At 37.4% G+C, this 15,878-nt stretch overlaps 1 protein-coding gene across 1 annotated transcript; it reads left to right on the plus strand.

Moving 5' to 3' along the window:
* Positions 1-13,255: 13,255 nt before the first annotated feature.
* LOC113360288 (actin-depolymerizing factor 1-like) lies at positions 13,256-13,933 on the plus strand. Its single transcript, XM_026603812.1, has 4 exons — positions 13,256-13,405; positions 13,490-13,688; positions 13,782-13,801; positions 13,847-13,933. Exons 1-4 carry the CDS (start codon positions 13,256-13,258, stop codon positions 13,931-13,933), a joined length of 456 nt encoding a protein of 151 aa, XP_026459597.1.
* Positions 13,934-15,878: the final 1,945 nt, after the last annotated feature.

Consider the following 15,878-nt stretch of genomic DNA (forward strand, 5'->3'; position numbering starts at 1 on the left):
GTGGTTGATCGATGAATCTGATTTCCAGTTTGGTTAGAGTACGTAGCAAACAAAGAAGAATTGGTGGGTTCTGCTGGTTATCGAGAAAAGAAGGCTGCTACAAGAACCTTGAGATCAAGAAGAAAAAGGAAGAAAAGATGGAGAAGAAATTAATACCATGAAGATGAGTTGATGCCGACTGGATCAGAATAGGGAGTGATGGATTCAGTTGAGCTCGAGAAAGATCAATGGAAGAGAGGATACAGAGCTTTGCAGTGACGATGACTATAAAACGGTGGTTTGATGATAAGAACTCGAGTTGTTGCGAGCAATCGACGGAGTTGCAGAGAGAATGGTTGCTGCCAGCGATAGAAGGTCCTGCAGTCGTGTAAGGAGCAGTTGTTGTTAATGGTGACTTCTGGTACTGGTCATTGCATTGTGAGAACGAGAGAGAAGCTTGAACTACATAGAAGAAACCGAAGGGGATGGAAGAAGCTCAAGTTGTTGACTGCTGTAATAATTCCATGAAGAGAGAAGAGTATTGCCGATCGATAGTGATCATCAATGGCTCAAATAAGGAAGTTTGGGTACGACTTTTAGTTGGAATTTTTGGGTGAGATTTGATTAATCAAACCCGTGAAGAAGAACTGTTGCAGCCGTGTTATATAAAGAGGGTGAATGATTGATAAGGGAGTTGAGCAAGGTGATGTTGTCATTGTTGGCAGTGGCGATGATGATCTGCTGCTATTGTTAAAAGATGAAGATGGTCACAAGGTCCGTAAAAAAAAAAAAAAAAAAAAAAAATCAGTACGTGATGTTTAGGGTTTGTGAGGAAGTGTTATTGCAAGTCAGTAACAGTACGTGATGTGTTACAAAGAACAATCACAGTTACAGAATTGTTACAGATGAACAAGTAGTGACTAAAGGATGTCACAGTTAAGAAGAATCGTTACAGAAGCGTAACAGAAGCAAGTGTGACAGTTCTGTCAGAGGAGTTGGAAAGCTGTTAAAGAGTTTGAAGAAACATGGTGATTGAAGAGTTTGTGGCAGAAATTTGGAAATCCTACAAAGTGTGGCAGACTTTGTGTTAGTTATTGCTTGTGGCAGAAGCATAACAAGAGAAAGATTGTGAGAGAATCTTAAAAAAAAAAAAAAAAGTGTGAAGGTTTCGCAAAAATTCATGTTGTGAAGAAAGAGAAGAAGAGAAGAAGAAACAACATTCATGTTGTGAAGAAAGAAAAAAAAAAGAGAAAAGAAAACAATCACCAAGAGGTGATGAGAAAAAGAACAACGATAATAGGTTGAAATCCTATGAGTTTTCGAGAGAGTACAAAAGTATTCTATCGAAGAAACCAAGAAAACAAGAGTACAAGAAGTATTCTTCAGAAGATAGGACCGTAATGTCCTAAAACTACAAAGATGGGACCGTAACGTCCTTAAACTTCTGAAGAGGACCGAGATGTCCTAAAACTATGAAAATGGACCGTAATGTCCTTAAACTTCCGAAAATGGGACCGTAATGTCCTTAAACTATGAAGGGTACCTAAACGTCCTTAAACTACGATCTGAAGATTTTTTTTTCGCAAAAGCGTTGAAAAAAAGAAAGAAGAAAATCGAAGTTAAATTTCTTTTGTCCAAGATGGGCATTCGTGATCTACATGCTCCATATTGAGGGAGGGTATTAGGAAATAATATATGAGAGTCTATATTTAGGAGATATACACATTAAGTTGTGAGAGTTTATGTTAGGAAAGTGTCTATGTTTAGAGTTTGATCTTAGTTAGGAAAGTGCCTTGAGTGGTCGTCAAGTTTGTGAACAATATAAATAGGATGTTGAGCCATGAAAGTTGAGATACCAAGATTATTATCAATGTAGTCTTTTACGCTTCCGCGTTTATGCTCTCCTCTCTCTTGCTCGATCCTTAACAATATCCCATGTTATTGCATCATCTCCCACAACGTTGTAGCAATTTTGGATTAGAGAAGTGAGAGCGCAAACTTCCTTAATTTGGATCGAAGAAAGTCGTCTATCTAGACCTAAGTTCCAAGACCCACCATTGTTCACAGTTGCAGCACACTTACCAACCGTCCAATTCTTAGTAGAAGCAATACGATATAAATAAGGGAACTTGGTAGCCAAATGTTGGTCGCCCACCCAACGATCTTCCCAAAACAGAACTGACACCCCATCTCCTACTTTGAGAGAGGAGCTAGATTTGAAAACTTGAAGATGCTTGTAAATGTTTTTCCATACCCCACATCCATGCGCTTGTTTTGGAGGTTTATTTTCCCTGTCGAACCCCGAAGAGCCGTACTTGGAGACTATACCTCTTCTCCAAAGAGCTTTCTTTTCTGAGTTGAAACGCCACCACCATTACAAATCAAGGCTTTATTCATACTTCTCAAAGATTTGATTCCCAAACCTCCTTTAGAAAGAGGAGTGTGAACTTTTTTCCATTTCACCAAGCGGTAATTCTTTACTGATCCACTCTTATCCCAAAGGAAGTCCCTCATTACTTGTTCTAACTTATTTATGACTTTTACAGGGGCAGTAAATAAGGAGAACATGTATATTTGGATGCTTGATAAAACACTTTTCACCAAGGTAAGTTTCCCTGCGTAGTTAAGGACCGATCTTATCCATGAAGGGAGCCTTCCCTTAACTTTCTCTATGATATCATCCCACTTTCTCGGACCCAAAGCATTATCACCCAAAGGAATCCCCAGATAGTTAGTGGGAAGATAATCATGCCTACAACCCAGCATCCTAGCAAGAGAATCCAGATTAGTAGCTCTAGCCACATCGTACATACTTGTTTTGGCGAAGTTAATGCGAAGACCGGAGACAAGTTCAAAGAGAACCAGCATATACCTTAAGCAATCCACCTGCTCTCTAGATTCATCAAGGAATACTAAAGTGTAGTCTGCGAATTGCAAATGACCTATTTTCGAACCATTAGAACCAAGTTGAAAACTTCCCATCCTGCCCAAGTTCATGCTGGATTGAAACATAAGATGAAGAACTTCTGAAACAATTAATAAAAGAATGGGGGAGATTGGATCTCCCTGGCGAAGACCCCTAACTGAAGTGAATTGTTGGTGAGGCGAGCCATTGAGAAGGACATAAATTGGAATATTGGAGATGCACCCATGAATCCAAGATCTCCATTTGCAACCGAACCCCATCTTGGCTAAAACCTCATCAAGAAATCTCCAAGAAACATGATCGAAAGCCTTCTCGAAGTCGATTTTAACAATGATTCCTGGAACTCCACTTTTGATCCTTGAATCCATACACTCATTTGCTAATAAAGCGTAATCCAGAATCTGATGACCTTTGATGAAGGCAGATTGGTGACAAGAGATAATCTTGGGAAGCACTAACTTTAATCTACCCGCAAGAACTATGGAAATCATCTTGTAAATACTTCCCATAAGACTTATTGGGCGGAAATCCTTTATTTCTTCAACCACATCTTTCTTTGGAAGCAGAGAAAGAAAAGTAGTTTTAAGTTTCCAATTCATGGTGCCCCATCTGTTGAAATCATGTACAACTTTCATAATGTCTTGGCCCATAAAAGACCAACATTTTCTTATTATCATAACCTGAAAACCGTCGGGACCTGGAGCTCGGTCCTAACCCAAAGCCTTTAAAGCCGCGATGCACTCTTCTTCAATAATAGGAGCTTCTAGAGTTTGAGCTTCAAGATCAGAGATAATATTGAACTCCATATTAGCGATGCTAGGTCTTTGTCTTGAGTCTTCCTTGAACAAATTTTTGAAGAAAGAAGTGATGCCCTCCTTAATCTCAGCTTTGTCTTCAGAAAGATTGCCATTGATTTTCAGGCTAGAAATGTTATTTTTCCTTCTCCTCACTTTAGTGATTCTATGAAAAAACTTAGTGTTTCTATCCCCATCTCTGTCCCATTGAGTCCTAGATTTTTGGCCCCAGAAAATGTCTATCTTATCTGAAAGATGCTCAAAATCAGATTTTAAATTTACTCTAGCTGCTCTTTGCGGCGTCGAAAGATTCTGATTTGCAGCTATAATGTCCAGTGCTTGGATAGCACTCAAGTTTTCTTCAAGCTTCCTATAAACTCTTCCAAAAATCATCCGATTCCGCTCCTTTATTTTCAGTTTCAAAGCCTGCAACTTTTTGGGTACAACGAAACCAGCTGAACCTTGTAAAGAAAAGGAATTCCACCATTGATCCATAAGACCAAGAATATTAGGGTCTTCGAGAAACATGAATTCAAAACGAAATGGAGAAGGACCCCAATCTGTTAGTTCACAAACAAATTTGATGGGGGCATGATCAGACATAGGTTTTCCCAACACTGATGAACAAACCGATGGGAAGTGGAGATCAAAGTCCAAAGAGACGAGGAATCTATCAATCTTGCTGAATCTATCACTGTTTTCACCGTGCTGCCAAGTTAATCTAGCCCCTGACATTGGTAAGTCAACAAGCTCATGCAAATCCACAAATTGAGTAAATTGCCGCATATTTGATGTCGTTCTTTGAGTCCCTGATATTTCATGCATTTGGAGAACTTCATTAAAGTCACCTCCTATGCACCAAGGAATCTGCCAAGTTTCTCTAACCTGCCCCAATTCTTCCCAGAGAGATACTCTAAGTCTTTCGTCACAAGGAGCGTAGACTCCAGAGAGAACCCAATAGAAGTTATCTGGCACCATCTTGGATTTGATACTGATGGAGTGCCTTCCTTTCATAACATTTTCCACAACTAATGAGTTCAAATCCCATATAATTAAGAGACCCCCGGAGAAACCAACTGAATCAATTGCTTCCCAACCACATAACTTGTTGCCCAAAATTTGCTTAACTATGAAATCAATTACAAGATTCCAGCCTAGTTTCCTGTAAAATCACAATACTAGATTTTCAAATAGAAAGACACTGCCTGACCCGCAACCTTCTCTTACGTTTTCACAAACTATTAACATTCCATGAAATACAATTAAACATTGTTACTGTACATTCATAGTTTCTAGCTGGTTCATATTAGAAATAATATAGGGCTAGTGGTTTAACTGTTTATATCTTACTAGGAAAGTGTCATCTACACCAATAAATTCTTGAAAATACGCATAACCTAGATTGTTCTAGAGGACATGTCTTATCATTTCCAAGCTCTTTGAGGTCGTTCCAACTGCCACCGGTTGTGTCCATCCTTCGCATCATTCCTATATGTGTACTAGTAACCATGATACGTATGATCTCTGTACCTTGGTGACTATTATTATAGAGGCGGAATTCAGAATAATAATAGACGAAAACTAAGAAAACAGAACACAAAGAAGTAATTCGAAGAAATATATCTTCTCTAGATTATGAACAAGAAAACTATTACATTTCTCTCTTTGTTACGTTCACAATATCTCTAGGTAAATAACCTTAAACTATTTGCTAAGTTTGCTTTTATAATAATTAATTGCCTCACAAACTTCTCTGAAGGTGATTTGTCTCACAAACCTCCCTCTCTGATCTAGGTGTGTATGTATCACAAACCACACTCTAGATGTCTTAGCTATGAGCTAAACATCTCTATTTATAGCTTTAATGGTTTCCCAAAAAACTTCTAGGAATCTATTTTCTTAGCAAGGAGTAATTTATTTTCTAGGTATATTTCCTTTTCTAGGAATATTACTTTGTCTAGGAAATATTCCCTTTCTAGGTATATGACCTTATCTACGAATATTATCTTGTCTAGGAATATTCCTTATCTAAGAATACTGCCTAAAAACCGGTTTTCCTTCCTTAAATTACAATTCTATCCTCAATCCTTCTTGAGGATCACTAGTTCCCGGAGAGAGGAAGATACACATGTATCATGCGCCCCCACTCAAGAACTTGAACACATGTGAAAGTTAGCTTTGGAGGTTAGGGAACCCAAGAGTTCCTTTTTCCATGCTGAACCATCTCTCCTTGCTTGGAACTTGACTTCGACTTCCAATTAGAAAATCGTCCTTATCTTCTTGTCTTGACTTAGTTTCTCTTCGTTCCGTAATGCAATCGTCTTCGAGTGGTTCCTCTCTATAAAACCACAAGTATTTCACATGTAGCAAGATCATCTTGTCATCTCCATCATCATCTCGTAACGATAGATCAAACAACTTCAATTGTTTGGCATTAACAACCGAGAAAATTCCTAGATTAGGTGGTAAATCAAGACTAAAGACATTGTTACCGATCTTACCGAAAATACGAGACGATCCACGTCTCAATGGCTTCAACTTCTTACCTTCGTCATACGAACGTTCCTTATCTAAATTCAACCATACCATGGTCATCTTGTTCTTCTAACGTTTTTTAGCTTCTCGAGTAACTCACCAAGCTGTTTGTCGAGAGATCTAGTGAAGACCATAAACCACAAGAGTCTTCCCGAAAAGAAACGAACCTCGCTCTGATACCAACTTGATACGTATTGATTTCTGTACCTTGGTGACTATTATTATAGAAGCGGAATTCAGAATAATAATAGACGAAAACTAGAAAATGGAACACAAGTAGTAATTCGAAGAAATATATCTTCTCTAGATTATGAACAAGAAAACTATTACAATTCTCTCTTTGTTACGCTCACAATCTCTCTAAACAGTGGATAACCTTGAACTGTTTTACTAAGTTTGCTTTTACAATAATTAATTGCCTCACAAACTTCTCTCTAGGTAATTTGTCTCACAAACCTCCTTTCTTTGATCTAGGCGAGTTTGTATCACAAACCACACTCTAGATGTCTTAGCTATGAGCTAAACATCTCTATTTATAGCTTTAATGGATTCCCAAAAAACTTCTAGGAATTTATTTCATTATCAAGGAGTAATTCCTTTTCTAGGTATATTTCCTTTTCTAGGAATATTACCTTGTCTAGGAAATATTCCCTTTCTAGGTATATTTCCTTATTTAGGAATATTATCTTGTCTAGGAATATTCCTTATCTAAGAATACTGCTTAAAAACCGGTTTTCCTTCCTTAAATTACAATTCTATCCTCAATCCTTCTTGAGGATCACTAGTTCCTGGAGAGAGGAAGATACACATGTATCAAACCAGATACTGCAATTTATTTTGAATTCTATTTCTATTGTTCACTTTTAGTTGTAGTCCACAACCTACTTACGTTCATGGATTCTGTAAGCCAAGGTACCAATTGATGGCTTGGCAAGTTGGATGAAATTTACAACCAAATTGACCGATCACACCTTGGGAACTCTCGCAACATTTTTGTTGGTTTGATTAATGTCCATTTACCTAAGGTCATATAGAGAATCAGATCCGGTACTTGCGAAATGTGAGACTCGAAGAGATGTCATAACCTGAAGTTTGGGAAATAGTATCTGCAGAAATGTCAAAATCTTATACTTTGTTGAATTTCTGAACTTTGTCTACTGTTTTTTTATTGCATAATACTTTAGTGCTTGATAGAAACTCTGTCTAAAGTAATGGTAATGCTTGTCAATTTCCTATAAAGAAAACTTAAATTGGTGGAGATCAGTTTTGAATGTTATATGTTTGTATACATCTTAGAGTGTTTACAGAAGAGATATGCTTCGAAGGTTGTTTCTATTTACATGACTGTATAGAGATATTAGCATGACTAGGCGAGTGTTTTTAACTTAGGTTACATACACATATGTGCTTACGCTGTTGTGTTGGAGTGTTAGTGATGTCGAGATGCATCTGTCGAAGAGATTTAGTGTACACTGCAGCATATCCTCTCTAAGTATCCATGCTTCTTTCCCATGGTTTTTGGTCTTTGAACTCTTAATTCTTCGAATCCAAGGGTGTCTTTTGTTGGGTAAAGTTGTTAATGATATCCATATCTTTCCATGGGGAAATTGCAAAGGGAATTTTTCTAACTGCGGAGGTATTTTATATTTCAGTCAATAAAAGACCATAGGTATATTCAGGTTCATTAGTTGTATGTTTCCAGTTTGCTAACTGAATGACTGTAAACGATTGTGGTTATTGGTTAAGAGGTCGTAAACATGAATATCATTAAGCACGTATCTTAAGCAATGTCTTAAACTTTAAGAGAGCCATGCGAAAACAATTTGTTGCAGTGTCGGAAGCAATATATGCTATGCAACATTTTCGCAATCTGTCTAAACTGTAGTTGCAGGAAATCCTACACTACACCCCTCACAAGATTTCATTAACATTCAACTCATTTTAGATTAACTATCTCAATTTTATTGATGAATCTTTGAACAATCTTATAAGAAAAGATGAAGGAATCAAGAATAACCACTGCTCTAGATTTTCTCTCTCCTATTTACTTGCTTTTCAATCAGAAAAGATCTCTCTCTTTCCTTTACAACTGAGCGGCTATTTATAGGGAATTACATAGTGGATGACAGCTAATATGTCCTTTATTTTCGGATATGGCTTGCGACATTCTCGTGACCTTACAAATGTTAATCTCGCAAACTCTCTAATTTTCGCAGGACCGTCACATTTTTCTCATGATTTAGTTGACGTCGTTTATTATGTCATTTCTGAAATTATTCTGCGACGCTGTTGTGTTGTGTTGCTGATAATTTCGCTGTGGCATTATTGCTGCGAGATTCTGATCCTACATCTTGCCTCTTCTCATATCTTCTCTGCGAAGTAGAGAACGATGTGAGAAATACCGCAGCTGTCCATCTCTTCATATTCTGCATTTATCACACATATTCTTTCTTCCATATATTTCTTGACACGTCTTCTGTAACCGCTGCTTTTCAACCGCTCACGTCTTTTCGTATTAATGGTGTTTATTTATACGTGTGATAAAAAAAATCCTCTCTATATATTCTTCTTACTCTTCTTTCCATTTTCTTTTTACTTTCTCTTCTCTTTTTATTCTCTCATCTCTGCAACTCTATTGTTCTTCCATAAATTCTGTCATTGCAACTTTTTCTTCTTTCTTCTTCTTTTAATCTTTTTAATTTCTTCTTCATCTCCATACTGTTCCCTCTGTATATCTTCACTGTTCGTAACTTTCTTCCTTTTTAATTTTTACGAATTAATCTTCTTGCTGGTGTTTTCCATGGATTCATCGAGGTTAGTTTTCTTTTTTCTTTCTTATGGGTTTTGCTGAAATTGATCTTGCTTACTGCTTTATTTGATGATGCTGCTTATGTGATTCCCATACTGTTTTTATTTCAGCAAAAACGCCTCTAACGCCAAATTTACGGTTCAGAACCCTAATATTCCCAAATCGCAGCATAAGATTGTTATAAACAAAAGAAAGTCTGCGAAACAGAAGGTAGTAAGAAACATTATTCTTTTCTAATAACAATATTGTTGCCTCTGTTTCTTATCTGGATTGTGATTCGCAGGGTGATAAGGATGCCAACAAACCTCTCAAGAAATCTCGCCACCTTAAAACCGTTGAAACATCTGTTCCATTCCACTTACTTATCTCTTCTAAATCTCCTGCGACATCTTCGCAAGTTAAACCATTATCTCCAATTCGCGAAAAGGCTTCCTCAGATTTCATTTCTTCAACTGACCTTTCAATGATTGAAACCCCCCATATTAATCCTTCTGTGAATGAAACTTCTTCTCTTCCTATTGATAATGTTTCTCAACCTTCTATCATTGCCAGTTTTGTACCTGAGTCTCTTCCTTTTTCGAAAGAAACCGTGGAAGGAATAGATATTGCTTTCAAAGTTTTGTCTGAGGTCCTGGATGACGGAAATAAGTCTCCCATTGATCCTGTCAAGTCTGTTATTTACGAAATTCTGAGTAATTATTTTGGCTCTGACAGAGCTGCTTCGCAAAAAGCTTTGGAAAAAGAGTGTAATGCCCTTCGTCTCGAAAATCAAACACTACGGGAAAAATATACATCTACAACTGGAGATTTACAACTCTTCCCTAAACATCGTAGAAAGTCATATGTTTTACAACTGGTTTCAAAGGAAGAGTTGTCGTATATCATCACTGCCAACCCTTAGGAAACAAGGGGTTTCCTAAGAAAACAAACGACAACTCCTTAAGCAAAAACGTTGTGACGACATTTAGCTATAACAACTCTGTTCCATAAAGGTAGTGACTAAGCCTATCACAATTTTCACAAGAGTTGTTGAAGAACACCAAAATATGATGATGAAAAATAGTGTTAGAGGGGAGATTCGAACATGAACCTACTGCATGGAAGTCTGGCTCATCAACCATCCTTACAGTTCACAAGTTTTGTTTTTTTTTTCTTTTTTTTTAATAAAAACGTATAACAACACGTATAAGTATTGTTGAAGTAAAAATATAGAATGTTGGAAAAAATGAGATTAGAAGGGAGATTCGAACATGAATCTACTGCATGGAAGTCTAGCTCATCAACCATCCTTACCGTTCACAAGTTTTGGTTGTTTTTTTTTTCTTAATAAAAATGCATAACAACACTTATAAGTGTTGTTGAAGTAAAAATATAGAACGTTGGAATAAGAAAAAAAACAACACTTATAAGTGTTGTTATGCATAACATGCAAACCAGGCTCGGAGGCTGAGGAATATTACCTGTTGCATGCAATATTCATAAATAGGTTTTTTTTAAGGTTTCGTAGAATATTTCGAAAGAATATTACCTGTAAATGAATTGGTTGTTTGTAAAAAGTTTCTGACTTAGAGTAGTCCACTCCTGGCCAGGTTTCGATCTCGGAGCCTGGTATGCATACAATATGCAGAAATATGGTTTGTTTAAGGTTTCGTAGAATATTCCGAAGGAATATTATCTGTAAATGGATGAATTCGTCGTTCTTACCAAGTTTCTGACTTATAGTAGTCTACTCCCGGCCAGGTTTCGATCTCGGAGTCTGGTTTGCATAAAATATGCAGAAATACAGTTTGTTTAAGGTTTCGTAGAATATGTCGAATGAATCTTACCTGTAAATAGATGGATTCGTCGTTCTTACCAAGTTTCTGACTTATAGTAGTCAACTCACGGCCAGGTTTCGATCTCGGATCCTGGTATGCATACAATATGCAGAAATATGGTTTGTTTAAGGTTTCGTAGAATATTCCGATGGAATCTTACCTGTAGATCGATGGATTCGTCGTTCTTACCAAGTTTCTGACTTAGTAGTCCACTCGCGGCCAGGTTTCGATCTTGGAGCCTGGTTTGCATCCAATATGCATAAATAGGGTTTGTTTAAGGTTTCGTAGAATATTTCGAAGGAATCTTACCTGTAAATGGATGGATTCGTCGTTCTTACCAAGTTTCTGACTTATAGTAGTCCACTCCCGGCCAGATTTCGATCTCGGAGCCTGGTTTGCATACAATATGGAGAAATAGGGTTTTTTTAAGGTTTCGTAGAATACTCCCAAGGAATCTTACCTGTAAATGGATGGATTCGTCGTTCTTACCAAGTTTCTGACTTAGAGTAGCCCACTCACGGCCAGGTTTCGATCTCGGATCCTGGTTTGCATCGAATATGCATAAATAGGGTTTGTATAAGGTTTCGTAGAATATATCGAAGGAATCTTACCTGTAAGTGGATGGATTCGTCGTTCTTACCAAGTTTCTGACTTAGAGTAGTCAACTCACGGCCAGGTTTCGATCTCGAAGCCTTGTATGCATACAATATGTAGAAATAGGGTTTGTTTAAGGTTTGGTAGAATATTCCGAAGGAATCTTACCTGTAAATCGATGGATTCGTCGTTCTTACCAAGTTTCTGACTTAGAGTAGTCCACTCGCTGCCAGGTTTCGATCTCGGAGTCTGGTTTGCATCCAATGTGCAGAAATAGGGTTTGTTTAAGGTTTCGAAGAATATTCCGAAGGAATCTTACCTGTAAATGGATGGATTCATCGTTCTTACCAAGTTTTGTGTGTGTTTAAGGTTTTGTAGAATATTTCCATGGAATCTTACCAGTAAATGGTTGGATTCATAGTTTTTGTGGACTTTCAGACTTCTTGTTCATAGTTTGTAATTCGTTATACCGAACTTGAAGTTTGGATCGACACTGAGCTTCATATTCATCAATTTCGATGATGTATCATGCTAATTTTGAAGTCAGAACCCTCTCAGAGCTTCGTGGTTCATAGATTATAGGCCATTATACCAAGTTTGAAGTTCGAATCGACATTGAACTTCATATTTATCGATTTTGATGATGTATCATGCTAAGTTTGAAGTCATAACCCTCTCAGAGCTTCTTGGTTCATAGTTTGTATGTCGTTATACCACATTTGAAGTTTCAATCGACATTGAGCTTCATATTTATCGATTTCGATGATATATCATGCTATTAATGTGAACTAAAGCTACTTCATGACATGTATGACTAGTCAAAATTACTTCATGACCTATGTAACTAGTCGAAATTCAAACCGGAAGCACAAAGAGAAAGCACAAAAGCACAAAGAAACACACCAATTATCGGATTGATTTCTTATTTTTCAACTTTATTCTTATACATTTTTTGGATTTTTTTAAATCAAAATGTCGATAAGAATGTGCTACTTTTATTTATATTTTTTTTGGATTTTTTTCGTGTCGAAGGTTGATAGTCAAACCGAATACATGAGCTCGTATTAACACAAAATGAAACACATACTTCTCAATACGCATGAGCATCTTAAATACAATCTCAACCGTCAAGATCTTTTCTTAATCCGTATGAGCATCTCAAATAAAATCTCAACCGTCCATCATTTTCATTCGGATCCACTCTTTTCTTCTTTCTTTTTTTTCCGAAGCATAACCCTCCTTCAACCACTCGAACCCAATTCCTATCTGTTTTTCTCTCAATCACCACCACTGAAGAACACCTCTACTCCACAGATGACGGCGGCGCTCCATCACCACCGCTGCTCTTCTCTCGACCCCTCTTATTCATCATCTTCTCTCAATCTCTCTCTTTAACTCCCCCTTTCTCTCATCCGCAACAGTCAATAGTAGCATCTCATCAAATCCAGATCTGAACCAAATTCTAATCAACCCCATCACTGATTCAAGTTACACAAAACCAAATTTCTTCTCGGTAACAATCAACGGCGGCCCTAACTCAAGTTTCCTTCAAATCTTCATCACATAACTCAATTCTTCCATCTCTAGAAGTTCTCGATTCATCAAAATCTTCTTCTCAATCTAGAACCTCATCCCAATTCCCATAACCGAACCCTAGAAGTTATCGGTAGTTGATGTTGGCAGTGATGAAGATGGTAATGGTCGTTAATGGAAGAAATTGTATTAGGGTTTGCTGTGAATCTCAGAGGAGGATTTTAAGACAATTAAAGTAATCAGGGGTGATGGAGAAGAATGGGAGAGGATGAAACAACAAGCACATCAACCTGGTTCTTCTAAATATGAGCAGGAATGTGAATTTGAAATCAAAGAGGAGGAAGAGAAAGAGGAAGATATGGAGAAGAATGGGAGAGGAGGTTGGAATTTGTATTCGGTATTGATTCTTGTTGGTCCTGTATTTGGATTCGTATTGATTTTGGTATGTGGGTATAGTGGATTGGTATTGATTTTGAATTGTGGATTGAATTTTTTGTATTAGGCTAATGCAGCATCGGGGATTGTTGTGCACGATGATTGCAAACAAAGGTTTTTGGAATTGAAGGAAAAAAGGACTTTCCGTTTTGTTGTGTACAAAATTGAAGAGAAGGATAAGCAAAAGCAAATTATTCTGGAGAATCTTGGCGAGTCAGCTGAAAGCTATGAGAATTGCCAAAAGAGAAAGGTTTTCTTCATCTATTGATAACTTTTGCAACTTTTTTTTTGTTGTCTGATAGGAATTCTGGTCAGGGTTAGAACTGTGAGTAACCTTTGTCTCATTATTGTGTTTTGAAGGTCTCATGATACCACAAGGGTGAGGACCAAGATGATTTACGCGAGTTCATAGGAGAGGTTCAAGAGAGAGCTTGACGAAATTCAGGTAGAGTTGCAAGCAACTGATCCTACTGAGATGGATCTTGATGTCATTAGAAGCCGAGCTTTTTAAATAATATGATGATTTCTGAACCCTGGGCATTGGATTTTTGCCCTCCAATGCAGTTGCTTTTACTTAAAATGAAATGTCTGTATTCTATGGGACGGTTGATTTGGCTTAGATACGATGTATTGGCTTGTTTACCATTGCAATCTAATATGTAACAGTTTGTGTGGGCAAATGACACCCTTGATTTGTTCTTCCTCTTTCTTTCTAAATTTCAAGATGTTGACATCTTTTATACCTCTATCTGTTTCGCTTATTACAATGTAGGCAATCTCTTACACATTTCTGAATGATATCTAGGTGACTTGTTACTCTATTCAAGTAAAAAATTTCATAATCTTGATATTGCTATTCTCGTTGGCTGTTCATCTCAATTTTGGCTACTTGAGCATGGAATTAGTTACAGCTTATCTTTCTTGTATTTTTTCTTAGTTGAAATGAATATGGCTGAAACTGAGTCTTGAGATAAAAATGGGATTGCAGTTGGTGATGGAGATGCCGCAATACAATGAATGGCCTGCGAACCTAGTTGTATGTTAGGACATTTGGAAGCAAGATGAATGGAGTGATGTGAAATGGTAATGGGGAATGTTGGTATGATGGCTGTGAAGAAGGGAATGTATGTCTCATGAAACTGGTGGTGTTGAGCTGTTGCAGTAGCACATGAATGAACTGCAGTTAAAGCTCAGATGGATTCAGCTAATAGATTTGAGGAGAATGGCTTAGGATATTGGTGCTGTGACTGTGATGCTGCTGCCATGGCTAGGTTGTCAAGCTGCAGATGTTGATGCAATTAATGCTTTGAGGAGGATGTCTGGAATGGTGGTTGTGTAGTGCAGTGGACAACAGGGGATGACTTGATGGGAAAAATTTGTTCTTGTGTAGGATCAATTATGCTCTGTACGACGAGCTTGATTCGGAAAACATGGATCGAACTAGAGAAGTTTACAGATATATATCTTCATTATCTGCTAAAACCTCGTATATGCAGTTATATGCGAATCCTTTAGCTATTAATTAGTTATCCATCTCTTTATATACAGTAAAAATTGCATGATGATCAGGTCATGTTTACTACTGCCAAGATTGCATAATCTATGACTACGTTCTGCAGAATTTATATCCTGAACAGCCTATTCTCAATGGTTATCCATATATCGGATTAAGCTGAATTTTTAACATGTTGTTTCTGTATATGCAAGCAACTTACTGGGCTCCCATATTACTTCACAGAAGCACAGATTAGAGAGTTGCTTGAATCTTTTGGTCCCCTTCGTGGTTTCGATCTGGTGAAGGACAGGGAAACAAGGAACTCTAAAGGATACGCCTTCTGCGTTTACTAGGATCTCTCAGTTACAGATATTTCTTGTGCTGCTCTAAATGGGTGATAAAACTCTTACTGTTAGACGAGCGAACCTGGGCACCGCTCAGCTAAAACCTGAGCAGGAAACGTCTTAATACAGGCACAACTACAGGTCGCGTGGCAGGTTAGTGGAACACACTTTATATTTTTCTTAGTTTCCAGTATATACAATAATTATATAAATATTTGCTACTGATATATTTTCTTGTTTCTTTACTAATGAGTTTTCTTGTTTTCTTTGGCAGAGGCAATTGTTCCAAACCGGAGGTGGTTTAGGTGGTGGTAATGGAGGTGGCATTGCTACCAAGGTCGTATGCCTGACAGAGGTGGTTACTGCAGATGAGCTTAAAGATGATGAAGAGTATGAAGATATTTTGGAAGATATGAGGGTAGAAGGTGGAAAATTTGGTAAGTTAATGTCTTTGTTTCTTATATTCGAGCTTTTGTTTTTTTTGTGTTTCGCAGCCTTTGGAAATATTTGATTTCACGCCCCAATTAAACCACTAGTTTACACTTTTGGACCTTCAGAATAATTTGTTTCTAACTCGTACATTTTGCGATTGCAGGTACATTGATGAATATTGTCAT

This window comes from Papaver somniferum, chromosome 3 (assembly GCF_003573695.1).
Source record: "Papaver somniferum cultivar HN1 chromosome 3, ASM357369v1, whole genome shotgun sequence".
Taxonomy (NCBI): Eukaryota; Viridiplantae; Streptophyta; class Magnoliopsida; order Ranunculales; family Papaveraceae; genus Papaver; species Papaver somniferum.

Coding starts and splice junctions, on each gene's coding strand:
- LOC113360288 (XM_026603812.1), top strand. CDS start 13,256: ATGAAACAACAAGCACATCAACCTGGTTCTTCTAAATATGAGCAGGAA. Junction 13,406..13,489: donor TATTGATTCTTGTTGGTCCT/GTATTTGGATTC, acceptor TTTTTGTATTAG/GCTAATGCAGCATCGGGGAT. Junction 13,802..13,846: donor GGTCTCATGATACCACAAGG/GTGAGGACCAAG, acceptor GAGAGGTTCAAG/AGAGAGCTTGACGAAATTCA.